The 23,241-nt window shown below is 45.5% G+C and overlaps 1 protein-coding gene across 3 annotated transcripts in view; it reads left to right on the plus strand.

Moving 5' to 3' along the window:
- The window catches only part of LOC146810405 (alpha-N-acetylgalactosaminide alpha-2,6-sialyltransferase 2-like), a 252,735-nt gene that overhangs the window by 206,192 nt on the left and 23,302 nt on the right, over positions 1-23,241 (plus strand). For all 3 annotated transcript variants that reach the window (XM_085617402.1, XM_085617403.1, XM_085617400.1), the window contains exons 6-7: positions 5,066-5,169; positions 19,677-19,760. In XM_085617402.1, coding sequence (XP_085473528.1) covers positions 5,066-5,169; positions 19,677-19,760 — 188 coding nt within the window. The remainder of the gene's footprint in view (positions 1-5,065; positions 5,170-19,676; positions 19,761-23,241) is intronic.

The following is a 23,241-nucleotide window of genomic DNA, read 5'->3' on the forward strand; positions in this document are numbered from 1 at the left end:
GCCGAGCAAGCAATTTAGAATTTCTTGTCTACAGTGCGAGGCATGAGAGTGAGGCTTTTTACATCTCAGAGATGGGCTCAATTTTGTAGCTTTGGTTAGCGATGAGCAGAAAGATAGCTGCAACTTTTAACGTTATGCTAGGAAATTACACTATCCCTCCCATTCGCACTATTTATTATGTAACCTTCAAAGGAAATCAGTCGTCATAAGTGTGTTTAATTTGTGAGATGCATCATCATTAAAATACTCGTGAGCCATAACCAGATTTTAAATATTACTGTCAATATCCGCATAGTAATTGCAAAAGAAAAAGAAGACTCTATTTCTTGTAAAGTGTTTAACAGAACATATACAAACCCTGTTGAATACATAAAGCATCCCCAGTCCACCAACTATCCCTTTAACCATGACCAAATATGCCACCCATCAAGACTAAAGCGATCATTAATTGTGCGTAACTCTTTAAAACTACTGCAGATATGATAAATGTGTCCATGTATGCTCATTGAAACATTTGGGCAGCATTCTTACTCTATAATACACAAACACCCCCCTTGGCATGCGAGACAAAATACAGAGCCATTTTCTTCTGCAAAAGGACCACACTTTTGGCTTCGATTTCATCAGAAATAACCCTAATGCTGTAGGCAATGGAAGTTGGAACTAGTTCCAAGACTTTGGCTTCAATATGGACTTACTGAATTGACAGCCGTATTTCATAGATAGGGAGCAGAAGAGTGAAAAATCACACAGTTTCAAATATTTCCCAAAGCAAATTTTTTAGTATGGAGACTTACCAGGAGTATGCCATATGGCTAAGACAATGTAAGTGGGGCAACAGGATTCAGTCCAGTGTTTGGATAGCCAGTATTAGACTTGGTCGCTACAAAGCAAACACCAGTTTGCCCTTAAAAGCAGCTACAGGAATAAAGGATTCCTGAAGGAAGTTCAAAATAACAGAGGCTGAGTTGGGAATCAGATCAGGCTATGAGAAATAGATCACAATCCCTGTAGCCCAGGTAAATGCAGACATTTGGAGTTTCACAAGTTTTCCATTAGTGGGTTCGGCAAGGTGAACAGCAGGAGGTGTGTTTTCTTGGTTAGGGAAATGGAAATCTCCAGCTTTCAAGGGTATGTGGATATAAACATTTCAACATTCATTGTGTATTGTCCCTGTAGATACAAATCAAGACATTGTTGTTGATCTTTGAGTGCCATCAACCAGGCCCCTCTAGCAGAATCACAGAGTGAGCCAAACACCAAGGTTTTCATAAACAATGTTCAGCCAGATTTATCGATGACTCAAGTAGCTGGGAGGTTTCCAGCTACCTTGTCTGGAGGTTTTATCTGTGCACAGGAGGAGGGGCTGCATTCTAGCAGCAGGAAGGTTGGTGGATGTTGATAGCAGGAGCCCCTCCTTGAGTATCTATGGCTGTTAGTTGGAGCAGGGACAAGATGTATAGGAGCACCATGGCTCATAGGCACAGAGGCAACTGCAAGGTTGGAGTTTCTGGGTTCATCAGTCTTCTAGAAGTGACTAATATGCACTTAGGCAAGTACTCCGTGGCACTTTACAGCAGTGTTCATGGGGACTAGGACTTGAAAGGGACCCCAAGATGGGGACTTCCGCTTACAAATTTGCACATGAACCCAATCCCCTGGTTGGTTGTGGCAAAGGCAGGTGAGGCAGCTCGAACCTGAAAGCAGAAGCTGAAGAGAAGTTATTTACAAAAGAGGAGAGTAATATCATTGTTTAAGTACAAGTCAAGAGAAGCTGTAGATACTGGGGGATTTGGCAGAAGCAGCATTGGCGATCCTATTACACTTTTGTAGGCACTCGCTTTAGTCTTTTGGCTAAGGATAGCTCTGATTGACCAGCGTGCCTTGGGAACAGTGTTGGGCCACTTAAGACCTCTCCTGGCACAAATCTTAGCTATTTTGTTTTTCAACATGTTATGTTATGTTACAGAGACTGTAGAGTGCACTGTCACCTAGAGGGTATCCTTGCACTGAGTAGGTGTGAGTCTACTCAGGACCCAAAAGAGCAAGTCCTGGGCACACGTAATATATAAAACAGATATTACAATAGTGAAAATTATAATGAGGTCGACACCGGTAGTTCCATGAAAGCTGGTTTATGTACAAAGTATTCGTGAAAAGAACAACGCCAGCCGACACGTGTTTTGTCAACAGGACACTGCCCGTGACTCTTCAGGGCTGTAGGGCGTTCAATTGAAATCGAGAACCGGTGAGAAATCCGACCCGGTAAACGTGTAGTATCGGGAGCCGGAGGTATGGCTGTCGAAAAATGCAAAGGTAACACGGGCGGGTTTCGTCCGTGAATACGCTGGGCCTGAGAATGCAGGAACCAGCCTGTGCTCGTCTCGGAATGAGAATGGGAGCTCCGTGAAGCACTTGTTCTTCATTCTCTTTACACACTATACCGGTTACCTGCCTTAGCGCCATTGCCCTGCTACCTCTTAAACCCCTCGCAGATACTAGTCTACTCAGGACCGACCACTGGAAAAGACAGGTCTTCAGCATCTTGCAAAATTCAAAAAGTGAGGGGGAGGCTCAAATGTGTAGCAGCAGATCATTCCACATAGAAGGAGCTATGTAGGAGAAGGCTCAAACACAGGATCAGTTCTCAGTATGCATGGGATGTGTGGGAGTAGGAGTTTGGCTGAGCAGAGGTATCTTGAAGGTTTGTGAAAGCAGATGCGATATTGAGGTACGCTGGTACAGAGTTGTGTACTGCCTTGAATGTATGGGTGAAAACTTTGAATTGTGCTCATTTGTGTATGGGTAATCAGATAGCTCCATAAGGAGAGGTGAGATGTGTTTGTGACTTGAGAGGTTGAGAGTGATTCTGGCCGCCGAGTTCTCAGTCCTCTGCAGTGTCCTGACGAGTTGCTTGTTGATTTCTAGTCCAGCTTACTTGTAACAAGGGCATGGGTAACGGTTTTCCAGGTGTTTACTTATAGCCATTTAAAAAGATCTTTTTCAGTATCTTCAGGGTGTGGCAGCATAAAGCAATGACAGTGTGGACTTGTGCAGTCATGCTGAGTTTGCAGTCGATGTCAAGGTTCTTGATGTTGTTGGTCCTAGCTCTGTCAGTCACCAACTGGATTCCCTCGGAGATGAAGATTACAATTTCAGTCTTGTCGGTGTTCAGCTTCAGGCAGTTGGTCGTCATCCAGCCGACGACTTAGTCATGTATGTCTTTTCTGTGAGAAAGAGGATGGTGATGGTGTGCAAGCTGATCATGGTTGGGTGTTGATAGCTCTGGAGTTGAAGCTGAAGGCAGTGATTGTTTCTTACAGTTCTAATCAGTGGGTCATTAAGGTGTTCAGGCTGCATGCTCATCAAATCCTTGGCCTAGCTGCAGAGTGAGTCACATATGTGCCAGTTGTAATTATCATTTTATGAGAAAGCGTGTGAAGGAGGTTCACAGCTGTAAAATATTGACACTGCCAAAGGGAATGAAATGTGCTGTTTACAGGTGGAGAGAGAGAGAATGGATGGGTGTACAGTAAAGGGGGTGGCAACATAAAATAGTAAACACCGGTCTGATTGAAAAAAAAGTGATGAATTTGAATGAAATATGCAAATGGAAGTTTTTAGAAAGATGTAGGGAGAAAACGGGCATAAGGGGCTAACAATGAGAGACTGCAAAAGAAAGTTGTCAGTAGGGACAAATGTGAGTTATTAAGGCCCTCCGAAGATCTATATACCTTCCACCAACCTTCGTAATATTTAATTCACAATTCACTATTTTCAGAATTGAAACATTCTCAATCTTAATTATTCAGAACAACAAAATTATTGCTTTTACTAATTTAGCTGAAACTGCTAACAAGCATTGACAATGCCAATTGGTCTGGCTTTTATTTGGTGTATGTTTACTGTTGTGTGATACTTCTGGATGCAACAAACGATAACTTACCAATAGACACCCAAATACTGGGCATTTACTAGTGAGAAAGTGTCACTTAAAATATTACATATTTAACAGTAGAATGTCACTCATTCCCACACTGAAACCATAGAACTGTCCCACATGAGCAATCTAAGAACTTGGCAGCTATGTGTATATTGTTGGCTGAGAAAAAGGAATTCGCTTATCGTTTCCAGAAGTAAGCCTGGACACCTGTGATTGGTGCTGCTATCCAGGCTTGCATCTAGAGAGCAACACCAAATGTTGTAGCGTCTGGGTGCAGAGTTAAGACTTTTTCCAGTAATCTATCTGGATACGTTCTGTTCGTAGGTGTGCTTGAATCAGAATAAGCTATTGGTTCCCCTGAAATGAGCTTTTCAATGGACTTTGTGAATTTCTACCAATCAACACTGTATAAGGGTACTTTTAACTACCTTTCTACACAGAGTAGACAACCTTTCTTCTTGGGACGTCTTAGGACTTTGCACTACTATCTAGGATAGCTCTAGCTAACAATGGAGAAGTTACCACGTCTATCTCTTTTTTCATAATTCATATTTATGGTAGGTAGGTAATTCCTGGGAATTGAAGGGTGTGTTTTTTCCCTTGCAAAATCTATGCTCGAGTAATAGCAATTGCAGAGCTATTGTGGCTTCCTTCTGCTGCCAGTCTGTGCATCTCAACAGAGAAGGCTGGTCGAAAGCAGGAGGTGGGCTTTTCCTTTGATTAGTAATATTGTTAATTCGTATTTTATTGTTGCAAATAGCCGTTTTATTTAATTGAGTAGGACACCGATCTGAAGCCCTGATTGGAAAGTAGAGGCGCGGAGATCTTCTGGGACAAACTCAACATTATTTCCCGCATTTCTCCTGGCTCCTATACATTTCCTATACATTTCTGAGCCTTTTGAGCGATTAGGTCTACATCTTCCCCTTACCTTTTACATTACTTTTTGCATTTCACTTGCCTTGGTGTTAACTTTTGAGCCATACCAGAGTGCATTGGCAATGTGACTACATGACAAAGTAGTATTTCTTCCTGCTCTCCATACTGTCAGTTCCTGTAACTTTCACCGCCAATCTGACTGTACGTTTTCTCCTTCCTTACCCTGTCCTTTGTTCCTAATAGAAAGTAAGCTACGTCTTCATCCCAGACAACGACCGGGATTATTACATGGCGAGGGCAGCTCTTGCTGGCAGTCCTGTGGATCGTGGTGAGGAGAACGGTACACTGTGAGTATGCCTGGCTCCTGGAGGATGCGACTGCCTTTTCAATGGTGTCCATTGTGAAAATGTGTATTTTAATTGTGAGTGAGCCAGCGTAGTCTTTGATGTGTGGCACACAGCGCAGCTGATAACTTTAGCAAAACTGAAACCCTCTGCCTGCCACGTTATCCAGCAGCAGGGTATTCCAGAGAGAAGAAAAGAAGGCAAGGGGCTGATGGAAAACCCCCATGTGGGCCAGAGAACACCCGGCGGCTCTCGTGCAGCTCGCTGAGCAGCCCGCAGGAAGCAAACATAATCGTGTTATATGTACCTGCATGATGTCGCTGCAAATACATATTGCTCCTGCATACTGATCCAGACACCTGCAGTATTGTAATATTTCATGAGTTTTTCATAAGAACTGCCTGTAAAGCAAATGGCTTCTCGACAGTTTTTGAAAATGTGTGCTATAATTGCATTGTTTGGCACATTGTTTAAAAGGAGTTCTTGGTGGCTCACTCTCTTCTAATGCTGGATGTTTGTGTGACAACAAGATTACGGTTAACTGAGCCTAAGTTTCAATATGGGACATTATGGCTCAAGATTGGACCTCTTTATGGCTATGAAAATTAGGATCAATAGGTTGTACAGAGCTTCAGTCTTGGGTGATAGCCGACTGGCTTGCTGACAGTACTTAGGTAGGAGTGCATTTGGGAGGTTTGCAGAATCTCCTAGCGCAAAGTTTAGAACTTTTTCTAAAATAGCAAAGAAGTATGGGGTGAGACCAACCAGAAGACTATGAAAGTAGTGGAGTCTGCTATGTACAAGTGAGGATACCGTTGTCTTGGCTGTGATGAATGAAACGTAAAGGCAGATTTTTTAAATATTAAATAATCGAAATCTAGCTCCTGTAAGAATGTTTCAATACTCATATAAAGATTGAAGTTCCTCTGACGTTTGTGGTTGCGGGTGCTGAAGTTATGATATCTAGGGAAGTAGATAAGATGGTAGAGGGAAGAAGGTATGGAAGCGACAGGTGACTAGATTGTTTCCATTTTTGGGAGAGTTAAGCATAAGTTATCTGATAACCAGCCAGTGATGAATAGGTGGGAGGTAGTTGGACACCTGTGCCTGTAGGTGGGGAGTGAATACAAGGAAGGAGAGAAAAGATGGGGTATCATCTAATGAGATGATAGGACCAGCCGATGGAAGTGATGCTTTCACCAAGAGGTGAGGTACATAGAAAAAAGAGGAGGCGGGCCTTGTGGGGTACGTACCGATAGAGAGCAGGATGCGCACCAAGAGACCGAGAAAGAATGACCAGAGATAGGATGAAGACCAGTTGAATGACAAGTCTGTAATACCATGATTGTATAGGGCAGGTTGCAGGGTTTGGTCTTCGGCAGGATGAAACGCACAGAGAGATCAAGAAGTATGAGAACAGACTAGCGGTGATGGGCAGAGTTCCTGGAGATGGACCCATACAAATGGAAAGTGTCTGTGAGATGCATCACATGGAAACCAAATTCAAGAGGGTCAAGCAGCTTATACGTTGTGAGGAAGAAACTGAGTAGATTAAACACCAATTTTTCCAGGATTTTGAAGACAAATGGGAGTATTAAGATAGAATAGTACTTAGCAGTGGCTGAAGGGTCTTCAATGTCATTTTGTTAATGGGGTATAACTAAAGAGGAGTGATTAAACAGAGATGTTGTGACAGACGAGACTAGAGCCATGGATATAATGATTTGGGAGCCTAAGGGGACAGATGGCGTGTCCAATAGGTTGGAAGCTTTGAGTATGGTATAAGTTTAGCAGGAGATATGAAAGGGTGGGCAGATAGCTTTCATTATATATTCAGAACGCCTGGAGGGAGGTGGGTTGATCAATATAATAAATCTTATTTGGTGATAGCAGTTCTTATCTAGGAGAAAAACTTAAAATGTGTTGCATTTTTTAACCAGAGACCAACAGAGTAGAGCTGAGTTGTTGTCTATAACTCCATTGGAAGGTGCTGCTGAAATCATATTTTGAAGTGAAAACATGATGACTTGATGAAAAGCACCCTGGGACCAGATGCCTACTGATTTATTTCAGATATGTTCTGCAAGTATTCTATGAGTTGGGCAGTTAAGGCATATGTAAACTCATATGAAGTTTGTGCACAAACAAAACTCAGTATCATTATAAAGCTATTCTTGAAAACAGTGTGGAATATTAATAAATAGGAGTTTCACCACTTTTCAGTGGTGAAGCATTACATCCTGTAGTGGAAGCTTTAATAACTACAGCAGTATTACTGTAACAATACTTCTTGAAAGCTATAATAATCTTTAAATAGATATTCCATGAGAATTGTCCAGTCAAAGGTTTCCAGCTTGGGGGAAGAGTGTGACCTAGAATCCATACAGTGTGTATTGCTAGGTTTTAAAAGATGCTACAGTGCTGATTTCTAGGACATTTCACTAAGGTGAAAGTCCTAAATCCTGTTGCCATGATATTGTGGATTCCGTGGCATTGGCAGGGACATCCTACATCACTTACGTGCACGGAACTGTGCTTTTACTCACAAGACCAGGAGCGCTATGAGGTATCATGATATTTGAAGTACACTGCTTCCTTTCTTATAAGATCTCTGATGATCACTTATTCAGCTATGTGTGTTGACGGGCTGGAAAGTGTGAGGTCCTATGGGACAGATATGGGAAACAGAAATAGGAGAGGAGGAGCTCATGCTGAGCAATTTACACCATGTGTTCATGGCTGAAAACATTTCCTGCATCCTGTACATTAGTCTAGCAGCCCCCTGTACTGAGGTGCAAAGCGAGAGTTGTGTCCTGGAAAAAGGCTGACTATGATTCCACCTGCATGGTGATTTGGTGCTCCAACATATTAATTAAGACATTAAACCTGGAAACCAAAATCACAACGTGAATGTCACCCGCAGAAGATCGATGAACACAGCTGGAGAGCAAAGACATGAATAAAGGTGGGTGCATTAACGTATGCTCTAGGTCACGCGCTCTGTAGTGTTGCGCTCTAGTTCTCGAGCGCTGCGTGATGACGCAGCGCACGAGAACGCGTGAGGACGAGCGACTGCGCATGCGCGAAGACCCGCGATCTGCCGCGAGGTCCGTTTTCCCGGCGCTCTTCCTTTTCTGTAGGAATAAAGTTTATCCTATATACCCAACGGTGTCCAGGCTATCCTTGGTGGGGGGAAAGCACCCCTGTAGTGACCAGAGTGCCCTACAACATTACAGTGGGGACGAGGCTGGGACCTGCATGCAGGAAGGTGACCAACAGAGAGGAACCGGAGCACAGACACACCACGTGGCAAGGTGAAGACCAGGAAGGACACCAGAGAGGACCGCAGGAGGAGAAAACACCTCCAGGGAGCAGAATAAAGGGAGAGCGTGGCAGAGGCAAGACGTAAGGCACTCCAAGAAAAAGATACCAGCAAGAACAAGGCGGAGAAGGCCTGTCGAACCCAAGAGGGACCCTGGCGGACGCAGCGGCGCGCAGGGACAGGGGGGCGGAAGATCCCCAACAGCAAGACCGACCGCAAGGTGAGAGCGCGGACACGCCAGGCAGCCCGAGAGGCCCAGGGGCAGCGCCGGAAGGAGGCGCCAAAATGAGCGCGCAAGCATCCTCACTAACGAATCCAATCCCGTTTCTACCGAGACCAGGGGAACCTCAAATGAAATGGGAAGATTGGAGGGAGTACTTTAAAAATTACATCGAAGCGTTAGAAGATGAAAATGGGGAGGCTTTTTCCAGTGCGCGAAGGAAAAGGATCCTACTGCTCAACTTGGGCCCAGAAGGGATACAAGTCTATCAGACCCTAGTACCTGCAGCCAGACCGGACGCAGACACTGATGTTTTCCAACATGCAATAGAAGACCTCGACACCCACTACCGACCCGCAGTAAGTGTCTCCATTGACAGGTATAATTTCCAGCAAAGGAAGCAAGAACCTGGCGAATCCATCGACGACTATGTGTCGGCGCTGAGGAAGTTGGCGATAACGTGCAAGTATGGAGCCCTAACGGAGGAGTTCATAAAAGACCAGATAGTCATGCACACCACCAACAAAAATGTACAGGACAAATTGTGGGCGAACAGTGAAGCGTCGCTGAAGGAGGTAATAGCCTTAGTGAAAAAGGCGGAGATGTCGAAAAGGTGCGCAGAAGCGGCCAAAAGGGAGACCAGTCAGCGCACCATGGTGAACAAGGTGGATGACGCAGGACCGCAGGGTCGGGGCAAAACCATGCTGCCCGAACGGAAAGGACAGAACAAATGGAAAGGGAAACCGGGGCAGTCATGGAAGCCGAGCGGAGAGGCCAGCGCAGGATGCTACAGGTGTGGGAGTTCAACGCACTTTGCGCAAGACAAACGATGCCCAGCGTCCGGGCAAAATGCACGTTTTGTGGGGTCATGGGGCACTATGAAAAGGTGTGCTGCCGGAAACCGAAGAAACAAATGGTGAAATATGTGATGCACGAACAACCGGAAGAAGAGGGTGAACAAGAGGAGGATGACGAGATATTGTGCGTCGACGAACCAGTATTAAGTGTCGGGCATAAGCGATCCCGCAAACCACTGTGTGACATGCGAATAGGCGGCGTGCAAATCAAGATCGTAGCAGACTCGGGATCGCCATACTCCATAGTGCAAAGAGTAGTGTGGAAGGAAGACTTTGAGCCCAGCCTAGGATCAAAACTAGAACCACCAGACATACGGCCAATGTCATACACAGGCGAACCCATTCCCATGGTGGGATACAGGAAGTTGAACTTCGAATTCAAAGGTAGATGTGCGGAGTGCAAGTTGTATGTGGCGGAAAGAGGCCCATCCGTTCTAGGATGGATGGACCAAGGTGACCTCGGGATCAAGTTGGACCCAGGAGGGGAAACGCAAGTACTACTGACAGCGCAAGGGAACTGGCCGGACCTAGACGAAATGAAACGCAAATTTCCTAAAGTCTTTGGAGGGAAAGTGGGAAAACTAGGGAAATTCACCCACAAAATAGTACTTAAGGAAAATTCGAGACCAGTCTCGCACAAGGTACACAACGTCCCGCTGGCCATCAAAGAAGCGGTGCAGATAGAACTTCGGAGACTGGAAGAAAATGGTATAATTGAACCCATTGACAGCTCGGAATGGCTAGCCCCCTTGGTAGTAGCCACCAAACCCAACGGTAAAGTTCGCTTGTGTGTGGACCTTCGGGAACTCAACAAGTGTGTGGTAGTAGAGAAATTCCCGTTGCCGCGCATTGAAGAGATGTTGTCAAAAACAAAGGGGATAAGGTGGTTTTCCACCATCGACCTCACTTCCGCGTATCACCAGATTGATCTACACCCTGCCAGCAGGAAATTGACGTCCTTCATAATGCCCTTTGGATGTTATCAATTCCGCAGGATGCCGTTTGGGCTGGCTTCCGCAGCTGCGGTATTCCACAAATTAATGCATCGCCTTTTTAAGGACATGGAGGGCATCCAATATTTCCAAGATGACATACTGGTGATGGGGTCTGACAGGGAAGACCACAACAGGAAATTAGACAAAGTGCTTCAAGTGTTGGAAACCAAGGGCTTGACAGCAGAATGGGAGAAGTGCCGCCTAGGGATGACGTCCGTCACTTACTTGGGACATGGAATAGGGGGACAAGGCATTACACCCAAGCGAGCAAACATAAAAGCCATCTGCAACGCCGAGGCTCCGTCCAACAAAGAAGTAAGATCATTCCTAGGGATGGCGGAGTATTACAGCAAATTCGTGCGACACTTTGCCTCCAAAACACACCATCTTCGACAATTAATACGGGACAAGTCGACGTTCAGGTGGACAGAAGAAGCTCACAAGGAATTCGAAGAGTTGAAGCGCGACATCAGCCAAGCGGTGCCCCTCCAAGGCTACGATCCGCAAGGAAAATCCATACTGACAACGGACGCCAGTGAAAAAGGATTGGGAGCAGTCCTCATGCAAGAGAGAAAAGGAGGGACGACGGAGACCCTCTGTTTTGCATCCCGATCACTATCACCAACGGAACAGAAATATAGCGTGATCGAGAAGGAAATGCTAGCGGTGGTATGGGCCATGGGAAGGTTCCGCCAATTTCTATGGGGCACGAGGTTCACACTCAAGACGGATCACAAGCCGTTGGTCAGGGTGCTTACCTCCAGTGGACATGCCAGCGCCACGCCGCGCATAGCCAAGATGACACTAAAGTTACTGGAATACCGGTATGACGTGGAATATATACCGGGGACACTGAACAAGGTCGCAGATTATTTAAGCAGAGCGGCGGCGTTGGAGGAAGCCCCCGACCCAGCAGTTGAAGAGGAAGAGATGGTGGCGTGATGGAGGACCTCGAAAGGGTCATAAGTAGACAAGAATGGACCGAAGTATATGAAAGCGACCACGACATAAGGGAGGTCAAGGACCACATAGTTCACGGTTGGCCGGAGAAAAGACGGCTGAGGGAGGCGCTCAGGAAGTTCTATGAAGTCAGAGAGGAGCTGTCGGTGGGAGACAAAGGTATCTTCCTGTACAGAGGAGAGAGAGTCATCCCCCCGGCTGCGTTGGTATCCCGCCTGGTCGGGCTGCTGCATGAAGGACACTTGGGAATAGTGAAAACGAAGATGAGAGTGAAACACATGTACTGGTGGCCTGGAATGGACGTACAGGTAGAGCGGCATGTCAGGGAATGCGACCAATGCCAGAGAGCAGATAAGACACTAAACCCACGAAGGCCGGAGCTGGGGAGATTCCAGTTACCGAAGGATCCGTGGGAAGAAGTTGCGATAGACATTCTAGGACCGGTATTGGACAGCCAAGGGACGCCCCAATACCTGTGCGTCCTTGTGGACAAGTATTCCAAATGGCCTGAGATACACATACGAGAAGCGATGGATACAGAAACGGTGATCAAGTTCGTGACATCAGTATTCCTCAGGGAAGGAATCCCAAGGATCATTTTGAGCGACAATGGACCTCAATTCACTTCAGACAAATGGTACAAGTATGGGGAGAGGAACGGAATCAAGGTGCAACACACGGCCGTGTAACACCCGTCGAGCACTGGACAAGTGGAACGATTTAATCGAGTCATCATGGGATCCATCCAAGCAGCCATCATGATGGGCAAGGACTGGGAGAAAGAGGTGCAGAATATGATATGGGCGTACCGTATCACCTCCACAAGCACGGGGTATAGTCCTTTCCAAATCCTGAGGGGACGACACCCTTTCACCAAAGACAATGTAGTGTGGAGAGAGAAGACAATAACCAGCAAGTGGTCTCCGGCGGTGGTACAGCATAACCTGGAGAAGGCCCAGAAAATATACACCACCCTGGAGAGAGGGGAATGGGTGAGAGTCAGATCTGCAATGAAGAAAAAGAAGGGAGACAGCAAGTACAGCCCTCCCCTACAAGTGAAGGAAGTATACGACAGAGCGGCTTTGCTCAGCGATGGGAATGTGTGGTCACAAGATCGTATGACCAAGTGCAACCGAATCGTGGGTTGGCCCCAGGAGGAGACCGAAGGAACGACACAAGAAGCAAGCGCCAGGGAAGGTGAAGGTAACAGTACGTCTGTGGAGGAAGGAAGAAATGGGGAAGAGAGCAGTGAGGCGCAGGAGGAGCAAATGACCCCAGAATTCGTGGGACCGAGCAGAGAAGAGAGCAGAACCCTGAGGAGGGAAGAACCGAGCACGCCGAGAAGCCAAGCAGGAAGCCCCGCGGAGGGAGGTACCCCAGAGGAATGCCACACTCCGGTAAGGCGCACCAGAGCAGGCAGAGCGGTGGTACGACCCAGCCGCTTCCGGGACTATGAACTAGAGAGTGGCTGAACTATCTGGGACACAGTAAGACTTTTGTTGGTGTTTGGAAAAGAAGGGAGATATGTAGTGTTGCGCTCTAGTTCTCGAGCGCTGCGTGATGTCGCAGCGCACGAGAACGTGTGAGGACGAGCGACTGGCATGCACGAAGACCCGCGATCTGCCGCGAGGTCCGTTTTCCCGGTGCTCTTCCTTTTCTGTAGGAATAAAGTTTATCCTATATACCCAACGGTGTCCAGGCTATCTTTGGTGGGGGGAAAGCACCCCTGTAGTGACCAGAGTGCCCTACAACATTACACGCTCTAGCACTAATTAAATTTTATATTTTTTCAGGGTAATAAACTCGTTTCTTTCCAAACGGAATCACCCTTCTGCTCAGAAGGACCATTTTGTACTGATCTTTTCTAGAATTAGTTTCAGATCATGCTTTGTGTTGGTGCGGACAAAGGCCCAATTAGGGTGAAGTTACACATTCGACTGCCTAGCCAATGATGGGAGGCGCAGGAGTATTGTTGTCTGGATCTCTGTATTCTGTTGGGTTGCAAATGCAAGATAGATACAATGAAAAGAGCCGCTGATACTTAGCTAATCCTTAACTAGACTTTCACTGATATTTTGTGTTTCAGACTACATTTCCATACTGTCAGTGACCCAGATCCTAATGATGGCCCAGTAGAAAGTAACCTTAATGGAGGGAGGTACTTCCGGCAGGGAGGAGGTTGTCGCTCTAGTCTCTCTATTCCACTATAAAAACGGATGGAATACGGAGCGCGCAGCGGACGTGCACAAACTAGTTGTGGTACTGTGCACTAGCTGCTGGTAGCCCCTTCATTTTAGATATTGTCTAACTGGGCAGATTAACTGCAAGCTGCTAATTGGTAAAGTCTGATACTCTTGCACATCTTTTTAACTGCGCCATTGGTTTTACTGTGTCACTTGGTTGTCACTTGTTTTAAAACCTGTAACCTGTGATTGTAATCGCTACTCCCAGACATACCTGTGCAGACTCGCTGGCCTCCCCCGAGCCGTTCTCCCCGGTCCACCGCAGGCTCTCCCGTTTGAGTGGAGGGAGGTACTTCCGGCAGGAAGGAGGTTGGCGCTCTAGCCTCTATATTCCACCAGAAAAACAGATGGAATACGGAGCGCGCAGCGGACGCGCACAAGCTAGTTGTGGTACTGTGCGCTAGCTGATGGTAGCTCCTTCATTTTAGATATTGTCTAACTTGGCAGATTAACTGCAAGCTGCTAATTGGTAAAATCGGATACGCTTGCACATATTTTTAACTGTGGCGTTGGTTTTACTGTGTCACTTGGTTTTCACTTGTTTTAAAACCTGTAAATTGTGATTGTAATCGCTACTCCTGAACATACCTGTGCAGTCTCACTGGCCTCCCCCGAGCCGTTTTCCCCAATCCACCGTGGGCTCTCCCGTTTGAGTGGAGGGAGGTACTTCCAGCAGGGAGGAGGTCGGCGCTCTAGCCTCTCTATTCCACCATAAAAACGGATGGAATACGGAGCGCGCAGCGGACGCGCGCAGCGGGCGTGCCAAAGTCAAGCCTGTCTGTGCCTGTCCGCGCACGAACGTCGCCAGGAGCCAGGGACCCTGTCCGTTCACACCCAGAGCCACTTACTCACTCAAATCTTAGGTACTCTAGGTCTGATCTTCTGCGCGTCAGGGAAAACTGCCACCACCCATGCCACTTATGCTATAGTGACGGGGCGCAGCACCTAAACTACCTGGAAAGTTTCTTTTCCTGCTTATACTGCAGGTATCAGAGCATAGGTTCAGTCTTAGCAGTACCTAGACCACTAGACCAGTTGATCCCAAAGCATCGAGTAAACTTGGCACAGACACAAACAAACTAAATGCCAAGGAAGCAGCAGATTTCGATCTGAATTTTGAGTATAAACTTACCCCTCCCAGGCAAAGCTGGAAAGGCTTCCTGGGAAATGTGAGATCACTTCCCAAACATGCGACTGAGATCTGGGACCTACTTAGCTCAGAAACATCTGATGTAGGTTTTGTAACCGAGACATGGCTAAAACCTATCAGCACCCCCGCAATCACCATCGCTATACCAGAGGGGTATAGAATCCAAAGACTCGACAGGTTGATCAAAATGGGAGGAGGGATAGCTATCATCCATAGTGACAGAGTGAAAATTACAATTCTAGACCAGCGTAGCAACGAGAAGCTCGAAATCCTGATTTTTAGGATGGATCTTTCACCACAAAATAGCTGGAAAGGGGCACTGGTATACCGCCCACCAGGCCCCATTACCAAATTCTCTCTTCAACTCATGAAGCTGATAGCCCATTATGTGATCTCGTCCAGCAAATGTATGTTGCTGGGAGACTTCAATATCCACAGTGAATGTGTTGACAAGGCAGAAACATCGTCTTTTTTGGCTGACCTAGCCACATTGAACCTTACAAAAATCAATGATGGTCCAACTCACACAGCAGGGCACATTCTAGACATTATCTTCTCTAATCCTCCTCTCCTCACATGTGAAGCCCCAAAGCCTATAAGCTGGTCGGACCACGCTCTCATTGACTTTCAAGTGCAGGGGCCCAGAGAACTAGAGTCGCCCGCCCCACACTATCAATCCTCGTATAGACAATGGCATGAAATCAATGCAGAAACTTTCTCAATGGCTTTTACACCACCTGGGGGCATTGCACTTAGGAATATAGAAGAGAGTCTAGCCCATTTCAATAAAACAGCCTTAGCCGCTATCGAACTGAACGCCCCACTGAAAACACGATCAACTAAATCTAGACAAACCCAGGCAGCCTGGTTTACTCCTGAACTTCATAAGGGAAAAACCCACTGTAAAAATCTAGAAAGAAGATGGCGCCAAACCCATCTTAAAGATGATAAAGAGAAATATAGATCAGCCCTCACTCTCTATCACAAAAACATTAAGCAGACTCAGAAAACTCACATAGCTCAACAACTAAGCCAAGCAGAGAACACCCCGAAAGCCCTATACCAGATTTTGAAAGCTTTCATTAGCCCTAAAGCCTGTGAATTGGAAGAAAAATTTTCTCAGTCTCTCTGCGATAAAATAAGCGACTTCTTCATACTGAAAATTGACATCATCTATAATAAGATCACTGCGACAAGCTGTCCTCTGCCAGCAGACACCATTACAGTATCCCCACCTAACACAAGGGCAAAATCACTGCTGAATTTCCGCCATTTATCTTGGGAAGAGACAGAAACACTAATGTGCAAAGTAAAATCTGGCTCGCTTCTCGATGTCCTCCCCGCATAGATTTCAGCTACTCTTCCCAAATTGCTATCAGATCCCATCTGCTCTCTATTGAATCTATCACTGAAGGCAGGCCACCTACCTCTAACATGGAAGGCGGCTCAGATCATCCCAATCCGAAAAAACACCAAAGCTTCAATGGAAGATCTCTCAAATCTCCGCCCTATCTCCCTCCAACCATTTATGAGCAAAGTTCTGGAAAAACACGAAAATAAACATCTATCTGACCATATCGAATCAAATGGCTACCTGTATCCATCTCAATCAGGCTTCCGGACAAAACATAGCACAGAAACTGCCCTGGTGGCCGTTACTGATAACATCAGGCTCGCAATAGATAATGGCCAACCTACCTTCCTGGTATTATTAGATCTCTCCGCCGCATTCAATGCGATCGACCACCAGACTCTGCTCAGGAGATTGAGGGAAGCCGGGATTGGGGGAGTGGCGCTCCAGTGGATGACTAGTTTCCTCTCTAATCGTACCCAGACCATCAACCTGGGACCATATCGGTCTAATACAAAAGAACTGACCAAGGGAGTGCCTCAAGGCTCATGCTTAGGCCCAACTTTGTTCAACATCTACATTGCCCTCTTGGCCTCACTATTGAGGAACTATGGGTTCATCCCGATATCCTATGCAGATGACATCCAGCTTACCTTCTCCTTCAATAAGACCTCTCAGACAGCCCAAGTTTCCTTCTGTTCCGGCATGCTGGCCATCTCACAGTGGATGAGATACAAGGTCTTACAGCTGAATGCCGGAAAGACTGAAATCATGCTTTTTGGCGAGGCCCCACTATTGTGGGCACCAGACTTGTGGCCTAAGGAGCTAGGAACAGCCCGAGCACCAGAAACCACGGCAAATGAAACTTAGGGGTGCGTCTTGAACAGACTTTATCTATGAAAGAGCATGTAACACATACCAATGGCTCATGCTTTCATGTGCTGGGCCTGCTGAGAAGAGTTTTACCTTATGTCCCCGACTCCTTGCGAAAGACCCTCATCCAAACCCTGGTGTTGAGTAAATTAGATTACTGTAACGCCTTACTGATCGCGGCTAACGAGTCCTCTCTGAACCGCCTTCAGGTGGTACAAAACACTGCTGCTCGCTTAGTCTTAAACGCCCCTCACAGATCAGCTTCACTCCCTCTTCTACAATTACTACATTGGTTACCTGTGCGTAAACAAGTGAAATTTAAGATCTGTTGTCTGATGCACAAGGCAATATGGGGAAATGGACCTGCCTATCTGGCGGAGAGACTCCATCAATATATCCCCCATAGGGACCTTCGATCTGGCTCGAAATCTTTGCTCAAAATTCCTTTGGTCAAAAAAGCAGGGACAGGAGGAAAGGCCTTTTCATATCAGGCGCCATCCTTATGGAACCAACTTCCCATAGCTTTAAGGCAATGTCCAGACCACTTAAAATTTAGGAAGGCTTAAAAAACTGCCCTTTTCTAGACCTGCCCACAGTGAAAAATTTCTTCTGCAAGACCACGAGCACTGAGATACCCCTCTGGGGGTGATTCAAGCGCTATATAAGCCCATAAACTAAAACCTACATATTGATTAGCATTGTTAGCCCCAAGCATTAGCAGCAGTTAAAGGGTTCTTGCAATGAGTATCAAATGGCCCAACCAGTAAAGAACCTGAGTTACACCTGTAATTACAAAGCATTAATTACTCAAGCCTGTAATTCAGGGTCGTAACAAAGGCCCCCACTGCCCCCGCGGTGCGGGGGGGCCCGAGCTTCAGGGGGCCCCTTCAGCCCAGTACCCTGTCAGCAGAGCTCCTGGGTGTGGTTGGAGGGGCCCCCTTCATGCACTTTGTAGGTGGGCCCCCTCAAGTTTTGTTAAGCCACTGCTGTAATTAGCTTTAATGTCTAGTGTATTATTAAGCATAAATGGCCCCAAGCTGGAATGGGCATCAATGTCCCTAGGCAGTAGTGAGTCTCAATTGTGCTAGTCAATAATTAGGATCAATTTACTTAGCCATTGAGGAGTATAGGCCTCACACAGTAATGATCATTAAAGTTACACCATTAAGGCTTACCAGATTCAGGCATCAACAAACGTCAAATTGTCTCAAACATTAATGGGTATCAATGGCTCCATGCAGTTTTGGACATAGTGGGCCCAGGCGATAAGGAGCTTCCAAGTCCCTAATCAGTCAGCAACAGCGTTAATGGCATCAATGAAAATCAATAAAAATCAATGATTCCATACAGTACTGAACAGTAATTGACCCTCACAGGAATGTCACAGGAATGAAAATCAATGTCCCTAGAGAGCAGTGGCCATAAATGTCCCCAGCCAGTAATAAGTAGTAATGTCTCCAGTCATTAATGGCATTTAATGGCCCCATGAGAAGTACAATAAAATAATTGCTCTAAATGGCTTCCCCTCCACATAGACCATTAGTAGTTTACAATTAAAGGAAAAAAGTGTTTAATTGTTATTTCGTATGTCTCTCTGCATTTGCACATGTAGAAAAATCACTAAGCTGTTCCTCTTGTTAAGGAAATCGTGAAGAGGGTAACTGCCCCAGACCACCTTCATCCAAACACATCTGCTGGAATAGCTAAGAGCTATCCTGGTGATATGTGTTCAGGTTGGGGAGGGTTACACGCTAGTAGTTTACCTTAATCTGTGGGCTTGGGCACACCCATAAAATATACCAGCTTACCCGATATTCAGTTTTATTGATATTTGTAGCTCTTTGCCCACAAGTGTAGGTAATCACAGTGTAATATGTTGTGAGCTGCAACATCAGTGTGTAGTGGTTATCATGAAATAACAATCTAGCTGCATGGGTATTTAAATCTAGAATTCCCCTTGCACTATACTGTGCCTCATTTATATGCTAACCAATGATGAAACCCAGGGAGGCTTGGGGACAGCATATAGGATTCCTTTGAGCAGGCTTCTCATCCTATGGGTGAGGATCATATGAACTTTCCAAAACCTTATTTTGTCTCTCCCTCCCTTCTCTTCCATTTTTCTTATTAAGTTTAGAGATAGTTAAGTGCAAAATCGCTGCCATTTCCTTTTTTACCACAGTTACAATACACCAGACCCCAATTTGACAGTGTCTGGCATCCTTATGGTCATGATACCAAAGGAGTAATATTAGACTGTCAACCTTGGTAATTTTTCTGTGTTAAGATTTTGAGTTTATTAGGACAAAACTAGATCCTATTCTTTATTTCCCTCACCCACTCCTTCGGGAGGAATAGTAAAAGAATTAGCCATATCTGCTGTCTCCTGGATGGTACAGCTTTGATATTTAGAACTCATTACCTATCTTTATTTTTACATTTAATTATTTCCTTTTCCAGTATTTATACAGGGCCATTTCTCTAAGCTGTTTTAGTAATGTATAGTCGTATTTACACATTTCCCCTTCTTCATGTCCAGGCCTTCAACATTGTTTGGTGAAAACTACACAACTGAGCAATTCAAAATAATGCATCCAGATTTCATGCGATACCTGAGGAACAGGTAAGGCCATTTTAAATTCCACCATGTTGAGGCCCTTTTTGTCTGCTCATCTATAAAGGATTAACATCCAAACATCTGTTACCGTCAAGAAAAAGTGATCTGCTTCTTAGCAACAGGAATCAATTATTATATTGCACATATCAAGAAATCTGATTTGATATTCTGGGCCTGGATTGGCACTAGCTATGGGTTTTGCAGCAGGTCAAATTGAAAGCACATGCTAAGACTGGATTGCAAGTATCACACTATCCTCAAGTGAGTGGAAAAACATAAATGACAGGGCCTTCTAACACAGATTAGAGTAATGAGTTATCACCCGGGGGATAGAGTTTAAGGGCATTAATTGCAATCAGGATGGGGTGGCCTATAAGGAAACTAAGACTTTTCCCAACTGATCAATACCTCCAGAAGACCAGAGGGGAAAGAATCAGTCATAATCAAGACATGCCTTCAAGCCTTTCAGGAGCAATCACTTTCTGGAAATCTCCTCATTTGTCTTCAGGCCAGTCTCGCTTTAGAGACCATCACACTTAAGATCTGGGAACGAGGAGTAAATTGCTTGATGACTGGAAAGCATTCAGCAGAGTGTCCCCGCTTAATAATTTTCTTCTGTCACTAGCTGAGTGGAACATGAGGTTTTTCTGCTGCTGGACAGTTGAAACACGTGTCCCGAGGCAGCCCCGAGTGCCTAAGATGTTCTAGGGAATTATTTGGAGGAATTACACATAATGAAACAAAACAAAATGGTTTTAGTGAGAATTTGTTTTCCCACCAGTCCGGTAGATTCTGCCAGGAGACAAGCATGAATAAATAAACACAAAACATAACAAATCTTCCAAAGTCTCTCCATAAATAATAACAGTATTGTTATTATATATTACACTAATAATTTCAATGAGAAAAGGTTCCTAAGACAAGTCAATAGTTGCAGGTCCCTTATTGGTAGATAAGCACCAGAGTATTCTTGCAATATTCTTTAGACAAGGTATGGTGAATGTAATAACCTTTGTCATGCCTGATCACCTTCCTTTGGCAGACCATCATGACTGGAGTATATTTGAACTTCTGAATCTATCAGCTTTTTAAGCTCTGGACCATCAACCTCTGCTCTAATGCTTTCACTCCATCAATAACACCTTTGGCACTCCACTCAGACATCTTGACTCTATCCTTCTAAGTGCAATGATTTACCATATTTTTGTTTGGTGGTTCCACAGACCTTTGCCTTCTGCAGCTGAACTCATTTTTGTTGACCCTCTGACTATGTGCACTTTACCCATGCTAACAAATGGTTAAGTGTTTCAACTTGGCAAAATAACCCCTTTACCAACCCCAAATCTTCCTTTTTAAAACTTATATGTCACCCCTAAATGCTCATTGGGCTAGGTGCATAGCATTTAAAAACTAGGACATGTATATTTAATGTTTTACATGTCCTAGCAGTGAAAGACAACCAAAGTCGTTTTTTCACTGTGGCAACGTTGGCCTCCCATGGACTAACATCAGCTTACCTTTTACATTTAATAATTGCTAAATTCAGTTTGGGGACAGCTAAAAAAATACTTCTTCAACTCTTTTTAATTGTAATTTAAAGTCCTCTTTAATGGTAAAGATAGATTCTAAATCATTATTTTGGAAATGCCACTGCTAAGAAGTTGGCTTTTCCCTGCCTAAAGTTTCTATGGCCTTTCTGTGAGTGGCCAGCTGCCTTGGACTGTTGATACATGTGTATTGGAGCCAGACAATGGACAAAGGGCCTAGAAAGTATTGGGTCTTCATGGCAGGTTGGCAGGCACAGACATGCCCTGTTTACACCTCAAAGGAACCTGCCCCAGTGCACACAAAGAGACCTGACACAAGGCCTGCTCCTGCCTTCTCTTTCCCTAGGCAAGCTGGAGCCAACCCCAGGGAAGAGGGAAGAACTGACCAGGGCTGGTTTTGGGGTAGGCAAATCATTATTCCCCCACCCACAGGCTGGACTGGATATAAAAGTGACAACCCCAGAACCAGAAATCAGAACACTCCTGGTCCTGTGAAGGCTCAGATGAAGGAATGCCTGTGGTCTGAAGTTTAAAGGAAGAATGTACTTGCTCGCACTGAGCCCAGGTCCCCAGAAGTGACTCCAAGGGTTAGTTGGAAGACCTCCTGTGTAAGCTTCAGGGACACAGCAGGCTTTCAGATGTCATCTTCTTCTGCAACTTTCCTGCTTTTCCTGCTGACCAGTTCCAACTGGAACTGCTCTGAACCCTGCCACTGGCCTTTGCTGGAGTGAGTCTTAACCCCCAAGAGGTGCCCCCAAGTTCTGGACCCTTGGTTGATGTTAGTGTGTACGCTTCTTGTCTAAAAACTGCAAAATGGACACTTAGAAACCTTTTCTAAACTTTTCTCCAAAAGAACCAGGATGCTTCTGCTGAGCCGCAGATGCCGACAACGAATCGCCGGTCGGATTCAACTTTTTGATTTGACCCACTGAAAGGCTCTCAACTTTCCGAAAAGTTTTTAAGTCCAACCATAGAGGAATTCACTGGGACCATCGCCGAGCAGCTACGACTTTGCCTTCTTGGGCCCTGACTTTGCACTTCACATGCTTGGAGCTTTCCCTCTGTCAACGTTGGGAGCCTTGAACTTCCCATCAAAGCCAAGTTCCCACTGAGGTCTTGCTCTTCATCCGGCCGCTTTCAACGAGCCTCTCTTCAGATCCAGCCTGCAGCCCAACTCAGTCATCAAGAACTTTTCTCAAAAAAAGTTTTGTAAGTGCGAAGGTAAACTATTGACTAGGAGGCACCTGGTCCCTGTATCCAACCCATGCTCCATCGCAGTGCCATAACTTTTGACCAGGTCTAGTGTGACCAGATAACTGTGGGTGGCAATTTGCTCCTTTTTGGCACTATTTTTAATTCAAACTTTAAAATTCAAAACTTTGGTTCTACTTATGGAATTTTTGTCATTTTATTTATTAAAATATTCCCAATAATTCTAAAGTAGTTTGGGATTTCCCTTTTTTGTGTTTTCACTTTATGTGAAGCCTGGGTGGAGTTCGCGGAGTTCCGCATAAGTGAAGTGACAAAAAAATCCGGCAGCTACGTGGAGTTCCACGAACGGTGAAGTGGGTTACCTCATGCCGCTTGCACTGATTTTTAGTGTCGGGTGTTTATCCCGCCCTTAAAAATCAGTGCGAACAGCATTTTGCACAGTGCAAGAGGGTGCTGCTTCTTTCTGTTGTTCGAGTAGAAGTTCTACTCGAGCGACAGCTTACTCAATGCAAGCGGGGTTCTCAACGTGAGCGGTAGCGACCATCAGCTACTGCTCACATTGAGAAATCTTGCAGGGAAGTGGTCTAGCACTGGATTTTTCTACACTCGCCACATTACTGTTGGCGAGCGCAGAAAAAACGCCGCGCCACGGAGCGCAAAGTGCAGAAAACTCCACAAACCCCTCTAACAGAGCTGATTTCAATGCCCAGGCTTACTGTATGTCTGCT

This window comes from Triturus cristatus, chromosome 7 (genome assembly GCF_964204655.1).
Source record: "Triturus cristatus chromosome 7, aTriCri1.1, whole genome shotgun sequence".
In the NCBI taxonomy this organism is placed as follows: Eukaryota; Metazoa; Chordata; class Amphibia; order Caudata; family Salamandridae; genus Triturus; species Triturus cristatus.